Source organism: Protopterus annectens, chromosome 7.part0 (assembly GCF_019279795.1).
Source record: "Protopterus annectens isolate FY-2018-M chromosome 7.part0, PAN1.0, whole genome shotgun sequence".
Lineage (NCBI taxonomy): Eukaryota > Metazoa > Chordata > Ceratodontiformes > Protopteridae > Protopterus > Protopterus annectens.
Genome location: NC_056739.1, coordinates 1,198,134,842 through 1,198,159,518, shown reverse-complemented (window position 1 = coordinate 1,198,159,518; position 24,677 = coordinate 1,198,134,842). Strand labels below are relative to the sequence as shown.

The window sequence follows — 24,677 nt, the reverse complement described above, 5'->3', positions numbered from 1 at the left end:
TTGACGTACCGTAAAGCAGCAGTAGGCTTTGTCAGACTGGCCAGATGTCAGGCTTCCACAGCAGGGAATCCCATTGGTTAAGAATACTGCAGCAGTGAAGGCAAGAACATCTACTGTTATGGTAAGACTTTACACAACTGTATTTTCCAAAGGCAAGTAAGATTTTAATTGTCTGATTTCATTTTCTTGTTATTGCATTAAGTACCAGACAAACTTTTCATGACATTTACAGATGCTGTTTAAGACCTATAAACATTGTTCATGCATCATAGTCTAGCAGGTACATGCTACTGATTTATAATAAAATTAATTTGATTCATGAATGCAAGGCTGAAGCAAGTTTTCATTTTCTGTGAATACTGTTAAATGGTTAATTTTATACCCCCCATGGCAGCTTTGAAGGTTATGCTCATCAGAAAATGGTAAACAATGCAGAGTCATTGAGCCTGCTTTGTAAATTGAGGCATACAGATTATGCTAGCAGAATTGGGAAGCTTGGCTGTGCTGCTAGTTTGCTGAATCAGGGCTGGAGCCAGCAGCTTGGAAGCAGTCCAGGATCCAGAGGGGAAAGCGTTTTGAGATTAGCAGAAGGCACTAAAACAGCACAGGATCTTGTCTGTCTGTTCCCTGTCGCTGCAGGCAGTTATTGCAGGAGAGAATTTCTCTGCTCTGTACAGCAGTCATGTCACTCACCCCCCCCCCCCAACTTGTACAATAGATATTTTTGCCTTTTGCTGTTCTCATTGATTTCACCTCCCACTTTGTTGCTTTCTTCTGTTTGGGATTGTCTTTTGAGAAGAGCAGAGATTCTTTTGCATGATAGGGTGATGTCATGAGTATCAGTGCAACAGCATCAGCAGCTCAGTCACATGCTGGTCCATCAGTAATGGGGGGGGGGGGGTTGGCATGGCATTCTCATCGTGCAGAGTCAGACTGGTAACAATTGTAACTGATAGTCTGTGACTGGGTGTGAAAGTGTCTGGCTGTATTACCACAGAATTTCTGTGCATCTACCTGCTTATCACAATTTTTCTGTGTAGAACTGCAGGATACTGAAGGAACACTAGGAAGCAGAATGCTTTTCCCTACCTCTGCTCATGAGTCACCCAGAGGCCTGCCAGACACCAATGACCTGTGCCTTGGACTGCAATCTTTGAGCCTGACTGGTTGGGATCGACCCTGGAGCACTCAAGAGTCTGACACTGCAGCACAAAACAGCACTTCGTCTGGTAAGTGTATACATGTTTGGGTGGCTGTAAGTGAATGTCAACATCTTAGCCTTTGCTTGTGTTACAGCATAATTTACTTCTGTTTACCAATATTTACATGCCTGTTGTGATTGTGATGCAACTCTTTGATAAGCAGCAGTAGTTGACTGAGTGGAATTTTTAGTATCTGGTCCTGGGTCTGGATTACAAAAGTGTAACTTGATTTTTTTTTACCTTATGTAAGCCCTACATTAAGGAATACAAGTTTGTTTTAAATGGTTAATGTGAATTCTGTAATGCAGTTGATGCACAAACTCCAAAAGGTCCCTCCCCAGTCACAAAGTTTTAATTGGTAAGATGTTATAATAAAACTGTAGCCAATGTACTTGTGAAAGGCAGGGCTGAAAGGACCAACTGTTTTTGCTTTGTGGCAATGCAATCGCTATTGTAAATCAGTAATTTCTTTGTTCTTAAAAAGAAAAATACTGCAATTTCTGCTTTGCATTAAGTATTCTTGGTCTGTTGGCTGTACTGGGAGTAGCTGCCACACCTTTTGTGTAGGACACTGGCACTAAAGCTGGCAGTTATCAAAAATCCAAAGGCAGTGTTGGGTTCACAGAGTGGTATTAATGCACAGCCTTCAGTTTATATTTATGAAGAGTTAACAGATTTTCACCCATGTTCAGTTGTCTGAAGATTGACTTCACTTTTCTAGCAAATCTGTAATTGTGCTTAAATACTGTAGTCTTTGGTAAGCAGCAGGCACTAGAGATACTAGTTGCCAGACTTCTATTTCTATAACTTGATTAGTTGGCTTGGTTCATGATTTTGTTAGCTAGTGTTTGCTTTATTGCTGTTTCTGCTGCACACATCGTGAGTAGTGCTGAGTTGCTACAAGTGCAGGGGATAAATTCATTTTAAATGATTTTGTAAAATTGTAGACCACTTGCATCAAACAGACTTCCTTCACTTACACTCAAATAATTTAATTATTTGAAGTGCTTACACTCTTTCAGGCATTTGGATAGTTTTAGTAATTTCCTAAAAGTATGTAAACCCAGAAGGCACAAGTGTTGGAGCTTACTTGCAAGTATTGGTCTGGCAGTGAATTTAGTCAGTCTCTGCCGCCATATGTAGGCTGAGTCATGTCAAAGACTTGTAGCATACTTGTCACCCTGACTGTCTTACCCTACTTTCAGACTACTGGTGTTCGTATAGCAGTTACCACAGATTGAGAACACGCAGGATTTTTTTAAGAATAATGGGGAGGGGAGCAAAAGCACAAATGTAGACTGTATGTCTATATATATATATATATATATATATATATATATATATATATCTGTATGTATGTATATATATATATGTGTGTATGTATGTGTACATATATATATGTACATATATATATATATATATATATATATATATACATATAAATATATATACATACACATATATATGTGTATGTATATATATATATATTATATAGATATATATATACACATACACGTGTGTAGATATATATATATATATATATATATATATATATATATATATATACACGTGTGTAAATATATATAGATATATAATGTGTAATGCATTTGATTGTGTATTTCTGTATATGTATGTGTATGTATATGTCTGTGTATGTTTTTATATATATATATATATATATATATATATATATATATATATATATACACGCACCTCTTCTCTGGTCATTTTTTTTCTGTGAAGCCTCCTGAGTAGTGAGTTTTTTTAGCAGGTGCTGTTTCAGTAAACAAGAACTTTTCCCTCCACTGTAGACATTCTGCTTAGTCCAGAATGTTGGGGCAAATGCAGCTTCTTTTTAATTGTATTCACCATCTGTACTGCTAAACAGAAATGTTATCCAATTTATTCTTATGGAAATGACAACTAATCAAAGAAAATTGAGCATAGTAACAGTGGCATTAAGCTCACAGGAGGCTACAGAAATGTCACAGGCCAATACTCAAATTGTAGTTCTGTAGAGCTGTTTTGTGAAACATACAGTTAACATGTTGACAATATTAAGATGAATGAAACAAAATCCACGTCAGCAGAACCAGCAGCAAAAAGTCCAATATTAAGTGTTTTAACATCCACTTTTCGTTCAAGAAAACTGAACTACTTCACACATCAAAAGGTAACAAATGTAAAAAAAACTCCTTAAATACACAATTAACAACACATGGTACATTTGAATGGACCAACCAACTGATTAAAACTCACTGACATCAATATGTGGGGGAAAAGCTGATCTCAAAGCTTCTTAAAGAGCTACTACATACAAAAGTCAGATCTTTACAAATTGTGTTTTGAAGTCAAACAACTAACCAAAATGAAATAAAAAATTATCAATGAAAATGTGTGTAAACATAGTGTTTAAAACCAAGAAAAACATAATAAATGGAACCAATTAATAACTTAAAATAAAAAGTAAAACATAAAAAATAGTAAGTCATGAATGGAAAATAAAAATGAAAAATAATAAAATTATAAAATTAATAAAATTACCTCTGCATACTTCTGAGTTTCAAAATGCAAGCTAAACTTACTCTGTCATTAAGACCAGGAGGTCTGTATGAACAGAGTTTCAGCTGCCAAATCACTTCTAGGCACTCTTAATAGTTGAAAAGGACCCCCCTGATGTCAAAGGGAACCTGTCCTAACACCCTAAAAGTAAAACTGTGCTGAGGGTGGTCATTAACATGTTTCTCCAAAGCGTTTATTGTATCATAATGCTAGCAGTGTAGAAATCAGATTGGTGCAGGAATTGTTGGATGTCATCTTGAAGTTCAACTTTGTAACATTTGGGGGAGAGATATTTACAGAAGACTGGTGTAGCCATGGGCTCACCGGTAGGGGCCAGTTTTGCCAACATCGTAATGGCTGAATGGGAACACAGATATGTATTTGGTAATCGTAACGGTCAGTTCAAAATCGACTTTTATACCAGATTTTTGGACGACATCTTTATATTGACAGAAGGTTCAACTAAAGATGTGGGGACTTTCATGGGCCATCTCAATTCCAGCACGTCTTTTTTAAATTTTACATTTGTAGTCTGATTCTAGAATTTCTTATCTGGATGTAGACTTGTACAAAGACATTTCTGCTGGTAGCTTTAAGGCCAAAATATTTCGTAAGAGTGCCTATTCTAACACCATGTTACACTTTACTAGTGCCCACCCTGGGCACCAAAAAAGAGGGGTAGTCGAGGGGCAACTTGTGCGCGCTACCCGAATGGTAACAGACTATGAATCCTTTTTAGAAGAATGTGAGTTTATTAAGGGATTGTTTCTACACAGAGGTTACCCAGACAAGTTTATTCATGACCTGGTTACTGTGGTCCAGACTAAAAGGTATGGAGGTGTTTATAAACCTATTTTACAAAGCAGTTTGTTCATAGGTTCATACTAGGCTATCTGTCCTGGGGCAATTATAAGCCTAGCCCGATTCTGTATGGCTTACGCCACCCCTTGATTTGAGTATACTGTGCCCTTTTTAAGGTTTAGTTTACTGTGCCTCTGTCTAATAGTGACATGGGAGTAATCCCTGGGACAAACCTACAATTCCCCATCCACCTATCGAGATTCTTCTTGAAGAGATTGTGAGGTGCTCTGCCTCACATGAACTGGAATTCTATTCCAGAGCGAAGGGAGCCTCTGGGTTATGAACCTGTCCCACCAGCAAGTTCTATTTATTTCTGTGCTGAGGTTCAAGTCCCTCGAGCGTGTGGCTCTAAGGGATTTAGTTTTACTGAGGTGGAGCATGTCTATTAATTCTGGATTTGACATAGCTTTGTATGTCAGGCATAGATCGCCTCGAAGTAGGCGGTATGCAACTGAGTAGAGCTGGAGTTTTTTTAACCGAGCAGCATATGGCATCTGTTTGAGACCCTTGATCCGCTTGGTGAGGTACTTTTGGGGTCTCTCTAATTGCTGCGGGTGTCGGGTAAGGTACATCCCAAAAGGGGCATTGTATTCTATGATGGGCCTGATGAGGGATGAATAAAGGGGCACGATTACCTCTCTTGATCTAGATGTGAAACCCTACGTGATGAGGTGGGCTATGTAGAAGGTCTTTCTAACCACTTTGGCAATGTGGTTTTCAAAGGAGAGATTGCTATCAACTTGGGTCCCCAGGTCCCTAATAACTTTCTCTGTACTTAATGGGTTTCCGCCTATGTGGTAATTTGTGGGCACATTGTTTTTGCCAAAGGGTATGACTATACATTTTTTGGCATTTGGCTTTAAACCATGGTGCTGGCACCAGTTAACTGTCTCTGTGAGACCTTTTTGAAGGATGTTTGTGTCAGCTGGAGAGTCGATTATGGCGCCCACTTTGCAGTCGTCTGCAAACTTGAGCCATAGTCCTTCCACGTTTGCCTGTACCTCGGAAAAGTATATACCGAACAAGAGTGGTCCCAGGACAGAACCCTGTGGGACGCCACTTGTGACCGGTTTCAAGCCTGACATGGCTCCAGTAACTCTCACTCTGTGGGTTCTGTCTTTGAGACAGTTTGCGACCCATCTTGTGACATAGGATTTTATATTTAAGCTGGATAGCTTATCTATGATGCCCGAGTGGGGTATTGTCAAATGCCTTTGCAAGGTTCAGATAGGCTGTGTGGACTACTTTCCCTTCATCTATGGCTTTGGTGACTGTTTCGAAGAAGTCAACCAGGTTCAAAAGGCAGGATCTGCCCTTGACAATGCCGAACTGGGTAGGATCTAGTGTCTCTATGTCCCCAATGTCTGTTTGAGCTCCATGATGATCCTCTCCATAGCCTTGCAGACTAAGCTAGTCAGGCTTATGGGGCGATAGTTTCCAGGGTTCGTAGAGGCTCCACCTTTGTGGAGTGGGACCACTGTTGCTGTACGCCATTCTGTGGGCACATATCCTGTAGTGAGGCTGAGGTTGTATAGCTGTTTTATTTGAGGGATTAATTCCTCTTGGAGTTCATGTAGGACGCAACCTGGGACGCCATCTGGTCCCATGGAAGCAGTGTTTTTTGCTTTGGAGAGGGCAGCCTTCACCTGAGCATCAGAGATGTTTGGGAGGCAGCCCTCTGCCAGGATAGATACTTGCTCTTTTGGGGGGGAGGGGGTGGAGAAGTTTGCACTGAACCTGTCTGCCAGGATATTGGCGATGTCTGTGGGTTCAGTGTATTGTTTGTCATTTAGAATCAACTCAGAACAAGTCTGGGAGTTGCATCCCAGGTTCCTAACATAACTGAAAAAAGCCTTATGATGGTCTTTGGTGTCCTGTCAAATTTTTCTCTCGAAGCTGGCCTTGGAGGATTTTGAGGGATCGTAATTTTTTGCTAGTACTAATCAGAGATGCCTTCCCTATTAGGGATTTTGCACCATCATGTAGTAGCTTCCTCCTTCTGTTGTACAGTTTATGGCAGGGGTCCACCAGACTGGACGCCTGCCTTTGGATGATTGGGTCTTGGTTTTGTTTGGGATAGCATGATCCATGCATTCCTGGAGATGTCCATAGAATGCGTTTATATAGGATTCTGCAGTTTGGGCCGTAGTTTCCACTGGCCCCGGGGCTTTGAAGGATTCCACTTTGGTTTTGAGAAGTGAGAAGTTCGCTTTTGAGAAGTTTTTCACTGTGGTTTTCTGGGCTGGGGGTGAAATTAATTTATGGTCTGATCTTGCCAATGAGGGATATACTTCTGGTGTGGAGCATAGAGTCCCCATGTTGGTAATGATCAGGTCTAGTATGTTGTCCCCTCTTGTGGCAGTGGTGACTAGTTGTTCCATAACATTTGAGTTTATAATTTCCAGGAACCTTTGGACTAAGGTGTTGGGGCTTGAGTAGTGCTCTCAGTCAATGTTTGGGTAGTTGAAGTCGCCCAATGTAATGGTGTTCGGAGAGATCTTCATGTTCTCCAATGTTTTCAGGAAAGCCGAGTGGGATTCCTGACTTTGAGAGGGTGGTCTGTAGGATGCTATAAACTGAAAAGCAGTCTTGCCCACTGTTAGTTGCACATGGATGGTCTCCGATACTTCGTGCAATGCCACTAACCTGGAGGTGTGGATATCCTTGATAAATATGGAAACTCCCCCTCCTTTTGTTCGGTCCGGGTTTTGGGGCCGAAAAGCATGATATGAGGTATAGCCTGGTAGTGCTGGGGTTGCTCTCTGGAGCCTTGAACCAGGTTTCTGTCACTGCACAGATATCTATGTTCTCCATACTGAGGAGAGCTTCGAGTGCGTGCATCTTGAGGTTAAGACTTCTGGCGTTAAGCAGCATTACCCTTAGTTTCTTGTTCCTTGTGCTGTCTATGGGGGTGGGTTTAACTTTTGAGCCTTGCCTAAAAAAGGCACTATGGGGGTGGCAAGAGCCTTTGCCAATATCCGAAAGCCCAGTGGTGACAGGTGCAAGCCGTCCCTAGTGAAGCAACTTGGCTTGTCGAGCATGTCATCACAGGCTGACAGACACTGGATCCCCTTTGAATGACACCAAAATTTTAGTCAGTTGTTAAAATCGATCATTTTGTCTTTGTACTGTGGCATCATTCTAGTTGAGGGTAAGATGCTGCTCAAGGTCAGGGTCATACCAGCCTGGGCTACATGATCAGAGAGCTCCTCTGTCTCTTTATGTAGTCCAGGGAGGTACGTCTCAGGTCATTCACACCAGCATGTACAATGACCGAGTCATATTTGTATTTGCTTTGGAGTGACCGGAGTGCTTGCGTTGTGGCAGATCCTAGCACCCGACAAGCAGCTCACCGTGACCTTCTCTTTATTCAGCCTGGTGAGCGGGACGTCAGTGTGTCTGACAATAGTCACCTATTACAAGAGTATCAGGTGTGTTATTCAGCCTTAAGGGCTGTGGCTGCTTGGCACACTGACTTTGTGGGCTATGTGTTGTGCGTGTTTTGTTTTGAGGTAGTGTTTGCTTGATGTCTGCTTTGGAGGTCTCTGTTGCTTGGGTAGATTTTTATTTTGAGCCTCCGAGTATGTTTTTGTGTATTTGTGTTTGGTTTGCTGATGTGGTGGGACTATGTGATACTGGAATTGTGTTGTGAGGTTACTTTTTCCTCCTGACTGGTTACACCAGTTTTGAGATGAGAGCTCAGCCTCCAGTTTGGCTAAATAGTTGCATCTCTCACATATATTTGAACCTGTTTGGAGGAGGAGAGGGTTGTCCGTGTACATGAGACAGTTGTAACATTGTCTCAAAATTCTCAGATTCACCAGCTGGACTGGAGAGGAAACCATTGACTGACCTTTGGACATGCTAGAGTAATATAGGGAAACTGAATTTAAGATGGACCAATAGAGAGGACAGGGTAATCGTAGAGAGTATGAGTAAGGAGTGCTTATGGTTTAATAGTGCTAACTTGTAGGATTACTTAATTTGACCAGTGAAGGGCCTTGGAATGAGAATATGGTGTTTAAATTGAGATAGAGCAGTTCTAAGGGAAAAAGTGAAGAGCAGACTTTGTGGAGCCAGGAATAGTTTAAACTCAGTTAGGCGGCACTGCCCGCTGTTGCGCTATGCACAAAAATGCGCAAAACCGCGCAAAAGAGGGTTTTAAGAGAGGAAGATGAGGGAGTTAGGAATTGACCCAAAATGGCCAATAAAACTACAGTTTAAGTCAGTAACCACTCCCACTGGGGCAGGCTGCTCAATGTTTTTCACTGCCACTGATCAACAGAGAGACTTCCCTTTAGCCCAAGCAAAAATCGCCTCCAAGAAACTTGCAAACAGTTCAAGAACAGCAAGCCTGTAACTGAACTTTTTTAAATCTCAGAAAAGTGGGAAAAAAGCAAGATTTTTTTTGTGTTTTTGTTTTTTTCAGAGATAGCAGAGGTTCACAAGTATCAACAAGTTATAACAGTGCAGTAAATGACCCCACACAAGAGTGCTAGGCCAAAGACCGATAAAATGCAAGTTTTGAGAAAAAAACGATTTTAAAACTAAGTGCAAACAGGAAATTCAGTAAACTGCTCTAGGTTGTGCTCTAAATACAGTTACTAATGCAGAAATCAAGTTTAACAAGCCAGAAAATGCTCAAAATAGGCAGCTATGCAGAAAAACTTAGCAAATAAACGGAGGAAAAGTACTTAAATACTTAAAAAGTTGCCCACTAGAACATTCACCTCCAGTTATGCCTGAAGTTTTTATAGACGACAAGAAAGTAGACACTTCTGTTTCTTTCATCACTAATTATAGTGCTGAGATTCACTTAATCAAGGAGGTGTTTGTCATGAACTGGAGTATTTTCTGTTGTGACTATGCCTTACAAGCCAGGCTTGGTACTTTGCCTAGTTTTATATACAGGAGGGGTGATGACCTCAAACGGATATTAGAAACAAAAAAGGACACGTGTCAGAGTAGAAGGCACTTTCAAATGTGAGAGTTGCAACATGTGCAGGCACATTACCACTGGTTCGAGATTTAAAATTGCTGGGTCTTCTTTTTCCACTGTTGGTAGATTCAACTGTAAATCCCAATCGGTTGTTTATTTAGCTTGCTGCCAGTCTTGCCCAGTGTTTTGAGGGCAAGACTGACGGAGGTTTTAACGAAAGAATCTGAGCATTTATATTGTATTAGGAAACATAAGTGTGAAAACGCTTTGGCGAAACATGTTAATGACCACCCTCAGCACAGTTTTACTTTTAGGGTGTTAGGACAGGTTCCCTTTGACATCAGGGGGGGTCCTTTTCAACTATTAGAGTGCCTAGAAGTGATTTGGCAGCTGAAACTCTGTTCATACAGACCTCCTGGTCTTAATGACAGAGTAAGTTTAGCTTGCATTTTGAAACTCAGAAGTATGCAGAGGTAATTTTATTAATTTTATAATTTTATTATTTTTCATTTTTATTTTCCATTCATGACTTACTATTTTTTATGTTTTACTTTTTATTTTAAGTTATTAATTGGTTCCATTTATTATGTTTTTCTTGGTTTTAAACACTTTGTTTAGACACATTTTCATTGATATTTTTTTTATTTCATTTTGGTTAGTTTGACTTCAAAACACAATTTGTAAAGATCTGACTTTTGTATGTAGTAGCTCTTTAAGAAGCTTTGAGATCAGCTTTTTCCCACATATTGATGTCAGTGAGTTTTAATCAGTTGGTTGGTCCATTCAAATGTACCATGTGTTGTTAATTGTGTATTTAAGGAGTTTTTTTTTACATTTGTTACCTTTTGATGTTTGAAGAAGTTCAGTTTTCTTGAACGAAAAGTGGATGTTAAAACACTTAATATTGGACTTTTTGCTGCTGGGTCTGCTGACGTGGATTTTGTTTCATTCATCATAACATGTTGACAATGACCAGGAGGAATAATACCAACAATGTTTGGTTAAGGACTTGGACACAGACGTGATCTAATCACTTATGCTCAAATTAAGCAGAGGTGGAAGTTTTATGGATTTATGTATGTTCCTGAAGTTAGTACAAGCAGACCTGTAAAGTTGAATTTGTGGGGTGTGCAGTCAAGTGTATAATGGAGTGTGTTCTGGCCATGACCTGGAACAGGGAATTTGGTGTTAGTGGAACAGAATTTGCAAGTATAGTTCTGCCCCATTTGCCATAATGACTTGGGCTTTACTTCCGTCCAGGATTGTAGGACTGCTGAATTTAATCTTGTATAGCAGATTACTAATAGGTTTAGGTTAACATATGATCTTGTGTTGTCTTTTTCATTCCTCAACTGATGGGTTTGGATTAGATTCTGCTGCTTCTGCCAGATCCTTGGATCCAAACATCATGAGCATTTCCCTTTACCCATAATGCCATGCCATCTAACATACCTCAGATCTCATTTGCTGCCATTCAGGGTCAGATGCTTATCCTCTCGCTCAAGCTTTAGGAGTGTGTTTAATGTAATCATGAATTTGGAAAACCTTACCCCCTATTTTGTTTTTGTAATTAAGTAACTCATCTGTCTACCTGCTTTTCTGAATAAACTATTGGAAATTTCAACAAGGTGTCTATTTTTCCCACAGGGAGACTTCAGTGTCTCCTAGATCTGCTAGCTAAAGTTACTTTGGACTAATCCTTTATACTCTTTCTTAGTCCTGTCACCCTCTGGGTCACAGGTGAGATGTCAGACTTCACTCGAGCCCTCTGGATCATCTGTGTTCTGTTTTTACTTTACAATTACAAAGAGCTGGTCCAGATAAAATGGCTTCAGCTAGCAAATCTAGGAGAGACTGCCCTCCCTGTTGGAGGATTAAATATGCCTTGTTGAAGTTTAGTTTATTCCATTAAGTAGTTAAATGGATGAGTATTCTTAATACATTACATTCAACAGGTTGGTTACTTAAAGCCATTAAGATGGTGGTGAGAGGGTCCTGGGGAGCTGATTGGAGGAAAATCTCAGATGGAAAAAGCCAATCCTAAAGTTTAGAGGTTAGCCCTCTTGAATATTCCTGAAAAAAGTGAGTTTACCAGCTCAGCAGCCTGTGGGACCTCAGTCTTTAACAAAAAATGACATGTAATGAGCTACTTGAGTAGAACTCTGAGAAAACAGTTTTACTCAAGCTTCATCAGATCTGTTTAATAAAGTAGTTTACAGTTTGAGCATTGAAAAAACGCCTGTTTGAGGCAGACACCAGACTTCATTAACAGTTTGACTTTTTGGGGCAAGTATTCCTTGAAGCAGTTTATGAAAACTTTTACAGAACTTTTTCCAGTTTGAATATTACATGTGAGGCAAGCATTGATAAGGATATGAAAGGCCGTGTCCACTTTTACACTGCTTGTATTTCCTGAAATAAATTTTAAAAATCTCTCTCTTGGCAAGAAGGATTACAGTACCTGCTTAAAGTGCCCATATACATGATTTATGTGGCCAGTCCATATTCTTTCTGATGAAGATGGCAGTTTTTGTATGCAGGGTAGGTAGTCCCCTAGTTTGGATAAGTGACTTCCAATTTTTTAAAAAAACTGCATCCAGAGAAATGGCTTACAGTGGAAACGAGTCGGTGCTTTTACAGAGCTGGATGTATGCAAGGAGGAAAAATGCAAGTACAGTTTGACGACCTTTTGTATAAGCTATTTCTGCCCACAGAATAAGTCCATCCAGTGGTGAACTGCAGACTATATAAAGCCTTTAATAAAATTAAGCATCTCTGATCATCTTTGAGCAAAGGCAAACTGTGCCTGTGGTGTAAAGAATAGAGCAGTGTGGAGTGAGGCCCTAGGATAAGTTTTTACCATATTGCAAATTACAGAACTTGTTAAATGCTGATCAAGTGACTAGAAATCTATACCTGGTCATACCTTTCAACCTCTTGGACCGAGAAAATAGGGACGATTTCTAAGTTTGTAAGAGTAATATTTATGAAGTCGCTAGAACAGGTTTTGCACTAGCATTAATTTTTTGAAGGATATGAAGTCTGAAACTGAAATGTGAAGTTTTTCTGACTTCACTCAATGATTTGCACTTTTTGGCCAGAAAACCACAATTTTGCGAAATAGACCAGAAATATGACTCCGAAATCTGGACACTGAGAGGTATGTACCTGGTTGCTGTGGGGTATCCTTAATGAGAGAATGCCCCTTCTCTGGGGTTTTCTGTGATATTCCAGTTGAGTCTTCAGCCCTCCCTAACTGCTAGACCTAGGAATAGTGTAAGTAGTCTTCTGTTAAGCTACTTCTCTTCAGATTCCAGGTAGTGAAGCCTGTTCAGAAGAGGGTAGGATGGCTGTGTGCCTGGTTAAAGGTTCGGAAACTGAGGAATCTGGTGGATAGGCAGTTAACTAATCTCTTGGGTGGGGGGGGGGGGGTTGGATCCCAGGGCAGGGCTAAATGATGCAAGAGCCTGATGTAATCAAAGTGCTTGTTTGCACCCCCACCCCTTTTCACTCAACACAAGGAAAGCCCAAGTCTGAAATCAGTAGGAAATATTTTCACGTCTGAAAGCTGCTTTGTACACATCACAAGGTAAAAAGTATTTTCAAACTCCTGATGGTTCCGAATTAGGTTTGTGCCCAACTTGAACACGAGTAGCTTATTTCCTCTGTTACTAGATCAACAGACAGACTGTACCAAGGTAAAAGCAATGATCTACCAATCTAATTTGGCTTTTTTGTGTTAACAGTAACTGTTAACAGCCAATATCAAAGTCCTGGGTTAAACCGTACTAGTGTTCTTGCTGTATGATTTATGGTTTCCTGAGTCTAAGCACACTGTTGGAAGGTTTCAGTTTGACCCGGATGGTTAGCGTCCAGCCTGATCTGCCAGCTTAACTTTTTTTGTTTTGAGGACGGTATTGTTCATTTGAGTGGACCTATAATGAGCTTGTCCATAATGTTTAAGTGTAAATCTTCATGGTTTGGGAAATCACAGCAGTGTTTGGCTAGTTTATTCTTTAGTATCTGGAGTCTGTAGGGCAGAAGGTGTGCTACCTGCATACCAAAAGGACAGTCTTCATCAGGAAGAATGGGGACTGGTCACATTAATCAGGAGTAAGACTTTCTTATAAGCAGGCACTATAATATTTCTGCCAAAGAAGATGAGATTAATCTTTATGTATTAAAGTAAGAGCCACATGAAAGTGGGAACAGCCTCTCGTATTGCATGTGATGCAAACATTGAGGATAATTCAGGACTAGAAAAAGTTATATAATAAAGGATCAGATGTCAGTTTTTATTTATTCTTCAACTAATGGGATGGGATCTGATCCTTGGAACCAGCTCTGTTGCATTAGCTCATGGCCTCCAACAAACTCTAGCTCTTTTCCTACCTGTATTGCACCACCCAAACCTCCCTCGGATCTTCTTTGCTGCTTTAGTGTTTAGATGTGGTCTCATGCAACTGTAGTCTTCAGTGAGAGATGTTATTTTTTCATATTTCTTTCTAAAATCTTTTCATTAATCTCTAATCGTTTTTATTCGAAATAGCTTCTATTTTTTCCGACATTGCTAGAAACCTTTTTACCATTGCAAAACACTTGAAAAACGCCAAAACTGAAGTAAACAATAAGGTGCTCAAACGAGACAAGGTTCAGTTAAATTGAATGTAACGTAATTTATTTGAACAAAAATAAAACAACGTTTTCGCTTCTGTTACACAGAAGCTTCTTCAGCATGCCAAAAACTAGAAGCTCACATAATTTAAAACTCATTTCAAACATGTGACTAGTTCAACCCATTTCAGGTTTAAAGACAAACCCCACAATTTTGAACAATCGACTTCACATTAAAAGTGAGTACATATCCGAATGCAAGCCAGTGGTTACACTTAATGTCAAAAATATAAAAATAACAGTTTAAAAGGCATAAATTCAATAAAAATGTGTAACAGAAGCGAAAACGTTGTTTTATTTTTGTTCAAATAAATTACGTTACATTCAATTTAACTGAACCTTGTCTCATTTGAGCACCTTATTATTTTTTACCATTGCAGGTAGGCCTAATTTCTTTTTACCCTTATTTAGTGTCATTTCTGTAAATACCTTTGGTATTTTCTTATCTGTTTTCTCTTGTAATCCTTAAATACCATTGTTGGTATTTTTCCCTTTTCCTTGCCCTTTGCTGCTAAAAAAAAGCTTCAGCTTTCCTCTCAACTTTCTCTTAACTAAGAAAATGTCTGAGGTCCACCAGGATTTCAAAAATGACAAATGTGGGCACATTTTGCCTTTGTCTGATGCCCACAATCTGTGTGTATTGTTTAAGACCGTAACACTTAAAACAACACTGCAGTATTTGTTGTGGGTTAAACCCCCGAGCCGTAGCAGACCGGAAAAATAAGTTGATTTTTAAAGGGATTACGATAATCCTTTTCTGAACCCATTGCTGGGGTTCACTCCCCAAACCTAAATCTAAAGACTTGTCAAAAAGGTCTAGATACTCCTTCTCTAGCCTCTACCTCTTCTGAACTGAGAGCAAAGAAAAACTGGATCCAAAGCTACATCCGATCTGACCATCGTAGGCTTTGACCAGGCATATTTTGAATCCTGTCTTTGGATCTGAAATCCTTACCAATGATTACCTATTCACCAAGCATGGATCCAGTTCCTTCCAGGGTGCCTTCTCCCTTTTTAGAGATGCACTCAATCACCATTCTTGGTATCGTCTAGTTTCTCGGAGTCTCACGGAAGCTGATGTGGAGAGGATGGTGAAAGTTTTCATGGAGTAAATTTAGAGGGATGTTCTGTTTTTACCCCTTTGGGTCAGGAAGCCTGTCCCCCTCTACCACTCCACCTGTAACTCTTCTAATTCAACCTGTGGTTTTAGAACCCTTGGATCAGAGCATTCTGGGTCGGTCTGGTTTGGATCTGAAGAGAACAATCATGAGATCTGAGTATTGCTTCGAGTACACAGGCTGAGATATCCTTGGAAAAGCTTAGCTTTTGGATCAGAGGATGGGGTAGACTTTGAGGTTTTCAGCACACTCTCCCTCTTGGAAGCTTCTACACTGGGTGGATGTACCCAAGCTTCTGCCTTGGGTGGATTGCCCTTGGGTCGGAGGCAGGTGACTACCCAAAAACTCACTTTCGTGCATCTGTTGGCTTCCTTCTCACTGGAGCAGTATGCCTTGAGGTAGTGAAGAGTATTTTCTGCTCTGACAGGTCAGATTGATCCTTCCTCCCCCTCGGATCCACCCTCTACCTCTCTGATGACTTTGCACTGTGATCCTCAACATTTACCCCACAGGGACAGCCAGCCCAAAGTTTCCAGTCTACCCAGCAAGGTATTTGATTTCTTCCGCTACCTCTCCATATCACCCCACTGAGGAAGTCCATAGGAAGAGGAAGTGCAAAAGGCACTTGGAATCTGCTCAGGGGTCCGTCACTGAAGATACTGATTTCAGTGAAATGGAGGGGTCCCCAAAATCACCACCTGAAGTCTGTTTTGGTGACCACCTTGACCCTAAAGCAAAACAGTGGTTGGTTTTCCTAAAACCCTTTTCCTGAGGAATGTTTCTGGAAGCATTTGGTACTGGTACATCTACCTCCAGGGTTACTCCACCAAGCCGATCTTCTTATTTAATCTCCAAGCAGGTTTAGAAGGAACCTGAAACAATTGAATTGAGCTAATCCCCCAGGAGACCAGATAGGCTTCTGGTTCAACCAGTAGGCCAGAAATATTGGTGTAAAGGGGTTCTAGTAGATAAAAAAAAAAAAAAACTGAGCTCCACTGTCCATCCTCCTAGTAGTCAGAGGAGATGGATCTGGGAAGCATGTTCATGGTTCAGAGATTTGCATTTGGATTGCTGAACTACTTTAATTACTAGGCTACAAAGATTTTGATTTATAGAGTTTTTCAAATCTTTCTGGAACCGGAACTGATGAGGCTTCATCCCCAGTCTGTTGGGAACCATACAGCTTATATCAAATTACTCCTCATCTTGCATGCTGCAGAAGGTGCCTCAAGGGCTGCAGGTTCAAGCATTTCAATCATGAGAGCCTGGTTGTTCTTGTGATTCTGTGGAGGCTTTCAAGTTATGGTCATTGCTCCCTTTGAGGGCACATTATTTGACCTTACTGTGAAGGATACTCTACCGGTGTGGGAAGGATGAAAAGAATCTCTGCAGTGTGCGTGCATTTTTTGATCCCCTCAAAGGGCCTTTTCTAAGAATCTAAAGGGGAGATTGCAACCATTGTTTCAGAAAATCTGGGTCCTTTCCAAGATGCATGTGGAGTTCCCCCAGAGTCAGAGGGGGTCCGGTAATGGGACAGTGTCGTCGTGGCAGAGGGCCCACAAAACCGGAGGTCTAGAGATTACATTTTCGACGGACCCTTCCAACGCTACTGAATGGAGGCCCGATTGCCTACCTCTGGATGCAGTCTGGGTTTGCTTTGCCAGGCTGTCTAGAGCAGAGAAAAATTCTCTGCACCCAACCATCTTTTGTTATACTTATTTCCAAAGGTTATGCGATTCCCTTTTTCCTACCTCCATTTTTCAGAAAATTTCCTGATGTTCATCGTGTTTCACTGTTGCAGTCATGACCGTAGGGTTCTCCCCTGCTGGCAGGCAGCCCTCTGTCAGCCAGAATCCCAAAGTCTGGGTCCGGCGTCGGCTGTTCAACCATGCTCCCTGACGTCAGAGTGCCAGGAGTACAAAGCTGACAGCCGACGCCATCTTCCCCAGTCTTTCTTGCCGTGCAGTGATAGCAGTTCGCAAGTGCTGGTCAGCTGACTCCTGACTATTTTTTCTGATAAACTTCAGTCCGAAGATTTTCTTCTCCACTCAAAGCTAAGTACCCCGTTGGGGAAACTTTTTTCTTGCTCCACTCCGATGTCAGAAAAAGTTAATAATTGTATTTCATGTGGGAAGCAAATATCTCATAAGGATTTTCATTCTTATTGTATTCCTTGCTTAGGCCCTGGCCACGAAGTAGCTAGTTGTCGGTTTTGTGCTAGATTCAATCAACGTACAAGTAAGCGAAGGTACGATTTTGCTTTTCTTTACTTCGGTAGGTGCTTTAACTACAAAATGTCGTCTGATACGGTTCCGGCTACCGGAGTTCACAAACGTCGCAAGGATAAAGACAGGCCTCCGAGGTCCAAATCTGATAGCGCACAAGCGGAGCCAGATTCAGGTTCGGCCGTCGTCAGTGAGGCGCTTTTGCAGCCCCTGTCGGCCATTTCAGAACCGATGGCCGAAACGGACTCTCATGAGGAGCCAACCAGGCCTTTAAATATTTCTATTGCAGGGCCTTTGGATAATGCTCCTTCGGATGGGTCCGGAGCCGCTGTGCAGGTACCGGCTTCCAAAGGGGTTTTCAGGCCTACTCAGCTTCTAATAAAGGCAAAGGCAAAGGCAAAGACTCCTTCTAAATCAAAGACTGCAACACAGGGCTCTTCTGAACCGGCTCCCAAGTCACAAACAGGTACTCAAGATGGCGGAGGATTTACTTACTATAATTAGGGGTTCACATCCCCCTCCAGATAAAAGGCCAAGGCTGGATATTTATTATGATTCCTCTGATCAGGCTTCTGTTTCCTCAGTTTCTTCTTCTGACCAGGAATATTCTTTCCCTCCTTATGAGGATTCTGATGCTGAGGAATCCATTCCTTCAGCTTCTCCCCCTGAGGATTTCTCTTTTGGGGAAACTTTGCATGAAATGAGGGAACATTTCCACTGGGAAGGACAGGAGTATTCGGAATCTAAGAAAAGACTGAGGGATTTTGCTTCTTCCCCAACATAGACCCCTAGCTATTCCTCCTGTTTTGGATATTGTGGATGATGCCTTTTCGGAGACTAACTTAACCCCTGACTCTCTTCCTCCTGCTCCTGTTAAGCCTGATAGATATTACAGGGTTCCTGATTCCCACCAGTTTTTATACACGAACCCTTCTGCTGACCCTGAAACCATTTCTCAGGGTCCTAAGAGAGTTAAGGCCGCTTCTGCCAAAAATCCCATTCCTACTGAAAAGGATTCTTGATCCTAAGAAAGATGGGGCAAAAAGGTGTACACTTCTGCTATTTGTCCATTAGGGCTTTAAACTGTCAGTTTCATATGCTGAAATACCAGCAGTTTCTCTGGTCTGTTTTAAAACAAAAGCTTACTTCCATTTCTGCCTGTGCAGATAAGGAATTACATGACTTATTGCATGCCACTGAACAAGTTGGGAAGCATGGTTTACACTGTGGATTTGATGCCTTGGAGGCTTCTTGTAGGGCTGCGGTCTCCGGCACAGTCATTAGAAGGCATGCATGGCTAAATGAACAAAATTTGCCTGAACAAGTAAAGGCTAAATTATTGGATGTTCCTGTTCAGCATAATGTTTTGTTTGGATCAAAAGCTGAAGAGGTGATTAAAAAGATGGAGGATAAGGCGAAATCCATGCAAACAGTTAAAGATTTCTTACAAGTATAGCCACCTAGATTTAGCAGGAATTGGCCTTCAACAAATTGGTCCTTTCCCACTTCAGACAGGCCTCAGAGGGGTAGATATAGACGCTCCAGAGGAAGGCCTCAAACACAAGCTTCTTAAAGACAGTGGACTGCTTCCACCCCTAGGGGAGGAGAGGACAGGTCACAAACTCAAAGGAAACCAACTCAATGACTCCCTCTGTTGGGCTACAGGAACTTCATGCCTGGAAGCCCCCCTCGGAGGAGAAAACTCTTTTTTTATCAAAATTGGACTCTAACCCAAGACAAGTGGGTTTTGGATGTGGTTTTAAGAGGTTACAAATTCCATTTTCATACCTTGCCAAGGCCAAGCGGATGGCCAGACCTTCCAAAACATAATGGACGGAGGCCTTAAACCAGGTGGAAGCTCTTTTGGCTATGAATGCCATAGAACTGGTTCCACTTTCAGAGATGGGAAAAGGTTTTTACTCAAGGCTCTTTCTAGTCCCAAGGAAGCAAAACTCATGGAGACCCATTCTGGATCTGTCGGTCTTGAACACCTTTCTAGAGATTCCAAAATTCAAGATGCTTACTCTACAGCAGCTGCTTCCCATGCTGTCCAAAGATGCATGGATGATAACTTTGGATTTAAAGGAGGCATATTTACACATCCCCATCAGGCAGGATCGCAGAAAATACCTCGGGTTCAAGGCCGGATCGAGGCACTTTCAATTCTCTGCGCTGCCCTTTGGATTGTCTACTGCACCCAGGGTCTTCACCAAATGCCTGGCTCCAGTAGTAGCTTACTGCAGACTCAAGGGAATTCAAATTTACCCTTATCTGGACGATTGTCTAATTCAGGCAGTCAGCAAGGATGTCTTACTCCAGCATCTAGAATTTGTACAGAACCTCCAAGTTCCTGGGATTCTCTGTAAACATAAAGTCAAATTTGACAACATCACAACAGATAACTTTTCTGGGTGCTCTTCTAAACGCCACAACCCAGATGGCATTTCTGACATCCGAAAAACAATTACAGCTGGCTTCAACTTTCAAAACCTTGGCAACTTTAACTCAACTATCTGCAAGGAAATTCCTGCAGGCTTTGGGTTACATGGCCTCCTGCATCCTTCTCGTACCATATGCAAGACTACACGAGGAAAATACAGTGGTACCTAAAAAAGTGTATGGTCTCAGCATTGCCACAGTTTAGACATGCTGATCTCAGTCCTTCCTTGCCTTCAAAAGGAATTTCTTTGGTCCAGGGCATGTGCTCTAAACAAAGGGAAACCCTTCCGTCTGCCTCCTGCCACTCGTATTCTAACCACGGACACCTCGGATTATGCTTGGGGAGCCCATTTTCAGGGCAACTGTCTGCAGGGCCTTTGGACAAAGGATCAGAAGCACCTGCATATCAATTTAAAGGAAATGTTAACCGTTCAGAAAGCTCTATTGGCCTTCAGGAATCTTTTACAACCAGGACAACTACTAATACGGACAGACAACACCACAGTTATGTGGTACATAAGCAAGGGGGATCTCATTCCTACCCCCTTTGCAGACTAGCCATGGATCTATGGAACACAGCTCTAGCTTGCAATCTGGATCTTCAAGCTCAGTTTCTACCAGGGAAACAAAACTTCCTGGCAGAAAACCTTTCGGATCCACACGAGTGGATGCTGGACACCAAAATATTCAGGATGATAACAGCAGTCTGGGGATGTCCTCACATAGACCTCTTTGCATCCCATCTCAATCAACTACAGAATTTTTGCACCAGGTCCTTCCACAGAGAAGCTTGGAAAGTGGATGCCCTGTCATTCAGTTGGAGGAACCTCTCGGGATATGCCTTTCCGCCTCTTCCTTTTCCACGGGTCTTATTGAAGATAAAACAGGGCAAGCCCAAGATGATGATCTTGCTGGCTCCAAATTGGCCTCGGCAGTTTTGGTATCCAACTCTAAAAAAAAACTTTGTCTGGAGCCCCATCAGGGTCAGGTTCTACACTCTCATGTCAAGAACCCTCAGCCTGGAGGCCTGGTTAATCCAGGGCCTTTGATTTCTTCTTTCCTACCCAAGCAGGTTATGGATGTCATTTTAGAAGCCAGACGTCTTAGCACTAGAAAATCTTATGCAGGAAAATGGAAAAGATTTTGTTCCTGGATGCAGGCTCAGGATTCTGGTCCTCTTCCTAACGTTGCCTTAATTTTACTTTACTTGACAGATCTCTTTAATGAGGGTCTCTCTCTCTCTTCCATTAAGATACATGCCTCTGCTATTTCTGGTCATTATAATACAGACCCTCCCATCTTTTTCCACCAGCTCGAGACAGTTTCTCAGAGGAGCTAAGAACTTAAGACCTCCTAGATCTCCTCACATTCCTGCTTGGGATCTCAACTATGTTTTGGAAAAACTAACCTTGCCTCCTTTTGAGCCTGCTGCCTCTTCTGACATCAAGTTTTTATCTTGGAAGACAGCTATCTTGTTAGCCCTAACCTCTGCCAGGAGAGTTTCAGAGTTACAAGCTCTTATGGCTGTGGAACCTTATATTATTTTTCATCAAGACAGGGTATCTTTGAGGACTAATCCTACCTTCATGCCTAAGGTGATTTCCAAAGTGGCTTTAAATCAAACTATCCACTTGCCAACCTTTTTCCCCACTCATCAAAATAAAGGAGAAAGGATCTTACTTTACTTGGATGTACACAGACAACTACGTTTTTACCTGGACAGAACCAAGGATATCAGAAAATCAGAACAATTGTTTGTTTCTTATGCTTCAAGTTCCCAAGATAAAGCCATTTCAAAACAGACCATTTCTAAATGGATTGCTCATGGAATCAGATTTTGTTGTTCACACCATGGAAAGCAAATCCCAGGGAGTATACGGACTCATTCCACCAGAGCGGCTGCCACTTCTGCGGCCTTCCTCAGGGGAGTTCCTACCAAAGACATTTTGGAAGCTGCAACTTGGAGTTCAGTGCATACTTTCTCTAAGCACTACAATCTACCTCTCTACTCTGTCTAGGGCAGGCTTTGCCTCTGCAGTCTTGCAGGGCCTTCTAGCTACCCATTCTTCTTTATGACCACCTCCCTTTCTTTCAGCTTTGGGATTCTACCCTACAGTCATGACTGCAACAGTGAAACACGAACATAGTACAGTTGTGTACACCTACCATAAATGTAGATGTTCGAGTGTCTTCACTGTTGCAGTCTGGGTTTCCCTCCCTCCTGTCCCCTCTTATGTTTACTTTTGTGTAGTTCCTTTTTTCACCATTCTTCTGAGGTGTGTTTGCAAAGGTTATGGGACCTTTTTCATTTTGGGACTCCTGACATCTGGGGCAAGAAAAACTGGAGAAGACTGCGTTGGCTGTCAGCTTTGTACTCTTGGCACTCTGTCAGGGAGCATGGTTGAACAGCCGACGCAGGACCCAGACTTTGGGATTCTGGCCGACCGAGGGCTGCCTGCCGGCAGGGGAGAACCCTACAGTCATGACTGCAACAGTGAAGACACTCTAACAGCTACATTTTATGGTAGGTGTACACAGCTGTACTTTCCACCCAATCAGAAGAAAACAGAAGTACTAGAAATCTGAAAGCTGCTAGAAAAGTCGTCCAAGAAGTCCCACTAGACCAGATGGAATCCAGAATGCGAGTCGTGGGGACTGGAGACAAATGTTGGATCTCGGTGTATTGAGCAAGTCTGACACGCACAGTTCCAGATGCTCATTGTTCAGTCCATTGTCCTATCTGGGCAAGGATAACTGGATGTGCTCAATAGACCTTCAGGATTTGTACGGTCACTTAAAGGACAGGCAATCTAGAAAGTATTAACACTCCTCCCAACTGGGAGCCAGTCATTGGTTCAGAGCACTGCTCGTTGGCCTCACCCCAGCCCCCAGGGTTCTCACCAGGTGTATGGCAGTGGTAGCTTGATACCAGCTATTTCCATATTTAGACATCTGCCTCATTACTGCCCTGACTGGGCATCCGCTAACAGAAGGTCAGGATCAGGTGTTGCAGACCTATTCCCATCTCCCAATAACCATAAATTGCTGCAAGTGTTACCTGCAGCCATCCCAGACATTAGAATTCATAGCAATGTTCAACACGGTATCTATGGTAGCTTCTCTCCCTCTATTGAGAGTGCAAACAATAAGAACACACATGTCAGGATTAAAATTTGCAGTACCAGCATTTCAGCCAGCCCTAGAATCAGTGTCAGCATAAATAATTTTAGTCTCCTTAGCAAGAAAACTTAGGATTTCTCTAATGGATGCTAGCATTGCAGTGGTCATTGTTTATCAACCCATGACAGCGAAGATGAGAATAACCCAGGTATGCAAATGGTATTTTTCCTGGTGGATGCTGACACAGCTGTTAAGGTTGTCCTTTATCCTCCCTTCGCCCAAGGCCATAGTGACTGTGGATGCTTCACAGTTAGATGGGGGCATTTCCTAGGGAAAATGGTCCAAGGCACATAGTCCGCCAAAGAGGCCACCTTTCATTTCAGTGTTCCGTAGATGAGTGGTGATTTTGGCATTGCAGGCTATCCAAGATGCACACCCGGTCAGGACATTTGAAATCCAGACACTTGTCAGTAGTTTTGGTATTTTCAACAAACAAGGGGGAACCAGATCTTACCCCGTGTCAAGAAGCCCTCAGAGTGTAGCGATGGGCAATATCTTCCAGTTGCTTTCTAATAGCAATGCATATTCTGGGGAAGTCCAACGTGATAGCAGACCTGAGCTGGCCCATCTTACTAACTCATGAGTGGGCTTTCAACAACGAAGTGACTTAAGTGATTTTCTGTCGATGGGGCCAGGCTTGCTGCAAACTTTTTGCATCCCTTCTAAACAAGTGCAGTAGCTACTTTGCTGTGACCCCCCCACCTCCCCCTGGAGAATCACTGAAGGATGCTTGACTTCAGTTGGCCCCCTGCTCTTTTGTACTCAACATCCAACTCCCCAAATTCTGTCAACGCAGTCTGGTTGAGTAAAGACATCCTCATTGCACCTTACTGGCCATGGGAGATTTGGTTCCCCTTTCTTTGGCTTAGTCTACTATATCCACCTTGGATTCTGAATCCAATTTCAGCATTTGACTTGTCTGGGCATGGGTTTATCTGGATGTCTCAATCTCAAACTAATAGCGTGGTTTCTCAAATTCCTTTAGCCCGGTAGCCTATGCTGCCTTCCCTTTTACGTTCCATAATTGTCTTCCCATAAACCATCTACTAGGAAGCTCTACAGGAGTAAATGGCGAAGGTTCAATCTGATGTCTTTTTTCATTTCTTACTGTTAGGACTTTGATTCTGTCCTCGGAACCGACAGCTGTTAGGAAGCTTGTGCCGGCCAAAAACTCAGTTAAGACCTACCCATAATGACCCTCTGTCTCTTCATATTTTGTTTGCCGCGTTCCTCTTCAGACGTGCCAAGCCTTCTCTCTTAAGCTAAGTGTAGCGTTTTTTGTGATCATCTTTCATTACCTTCCTTTAGTCTCTTTTCCCTTAATATTTTGTCTGTAAATTCATATACCTTTTTCTAAATCCTACTCTCTACCTTCGGTAGTTTTTTTTTACCATCGTTGGTACAGTCCCTCTCCCCTACCTTTGGTAGGCCCTTTCCTACCACTTTGTGGTATTTCTTTGTACCATTGTTGGTACTC

At 42.0% G+C, this 24,677-nt stretch overlaps 1 protein-coding gene across 2 annotated transcripts in view; it reads left to right on the top strand.

The window, feature by feature from the left end:
• CPEB1 (cytoplasmic polyadenylation element binding protein 1) overlaps positions 1–24,677 on the top strand; it is a 2,007,200-nt gene that overhangs the window by 138,603 nt on the left and 1,843,920 nt on the right. For both annotated transcript variants that reach the window (XM_044077812.1, XM_044077811.1), the window contains exon 2: positions 1,041–1,229. In XM_044077812.1, coding sequence (XP_043933747.1) covers positions 1,041–1,229 — 189 coding nt within the window. The remainder of the gene's footprint in view (positions 1–1,040; positions 1,230–24,677) is intronic.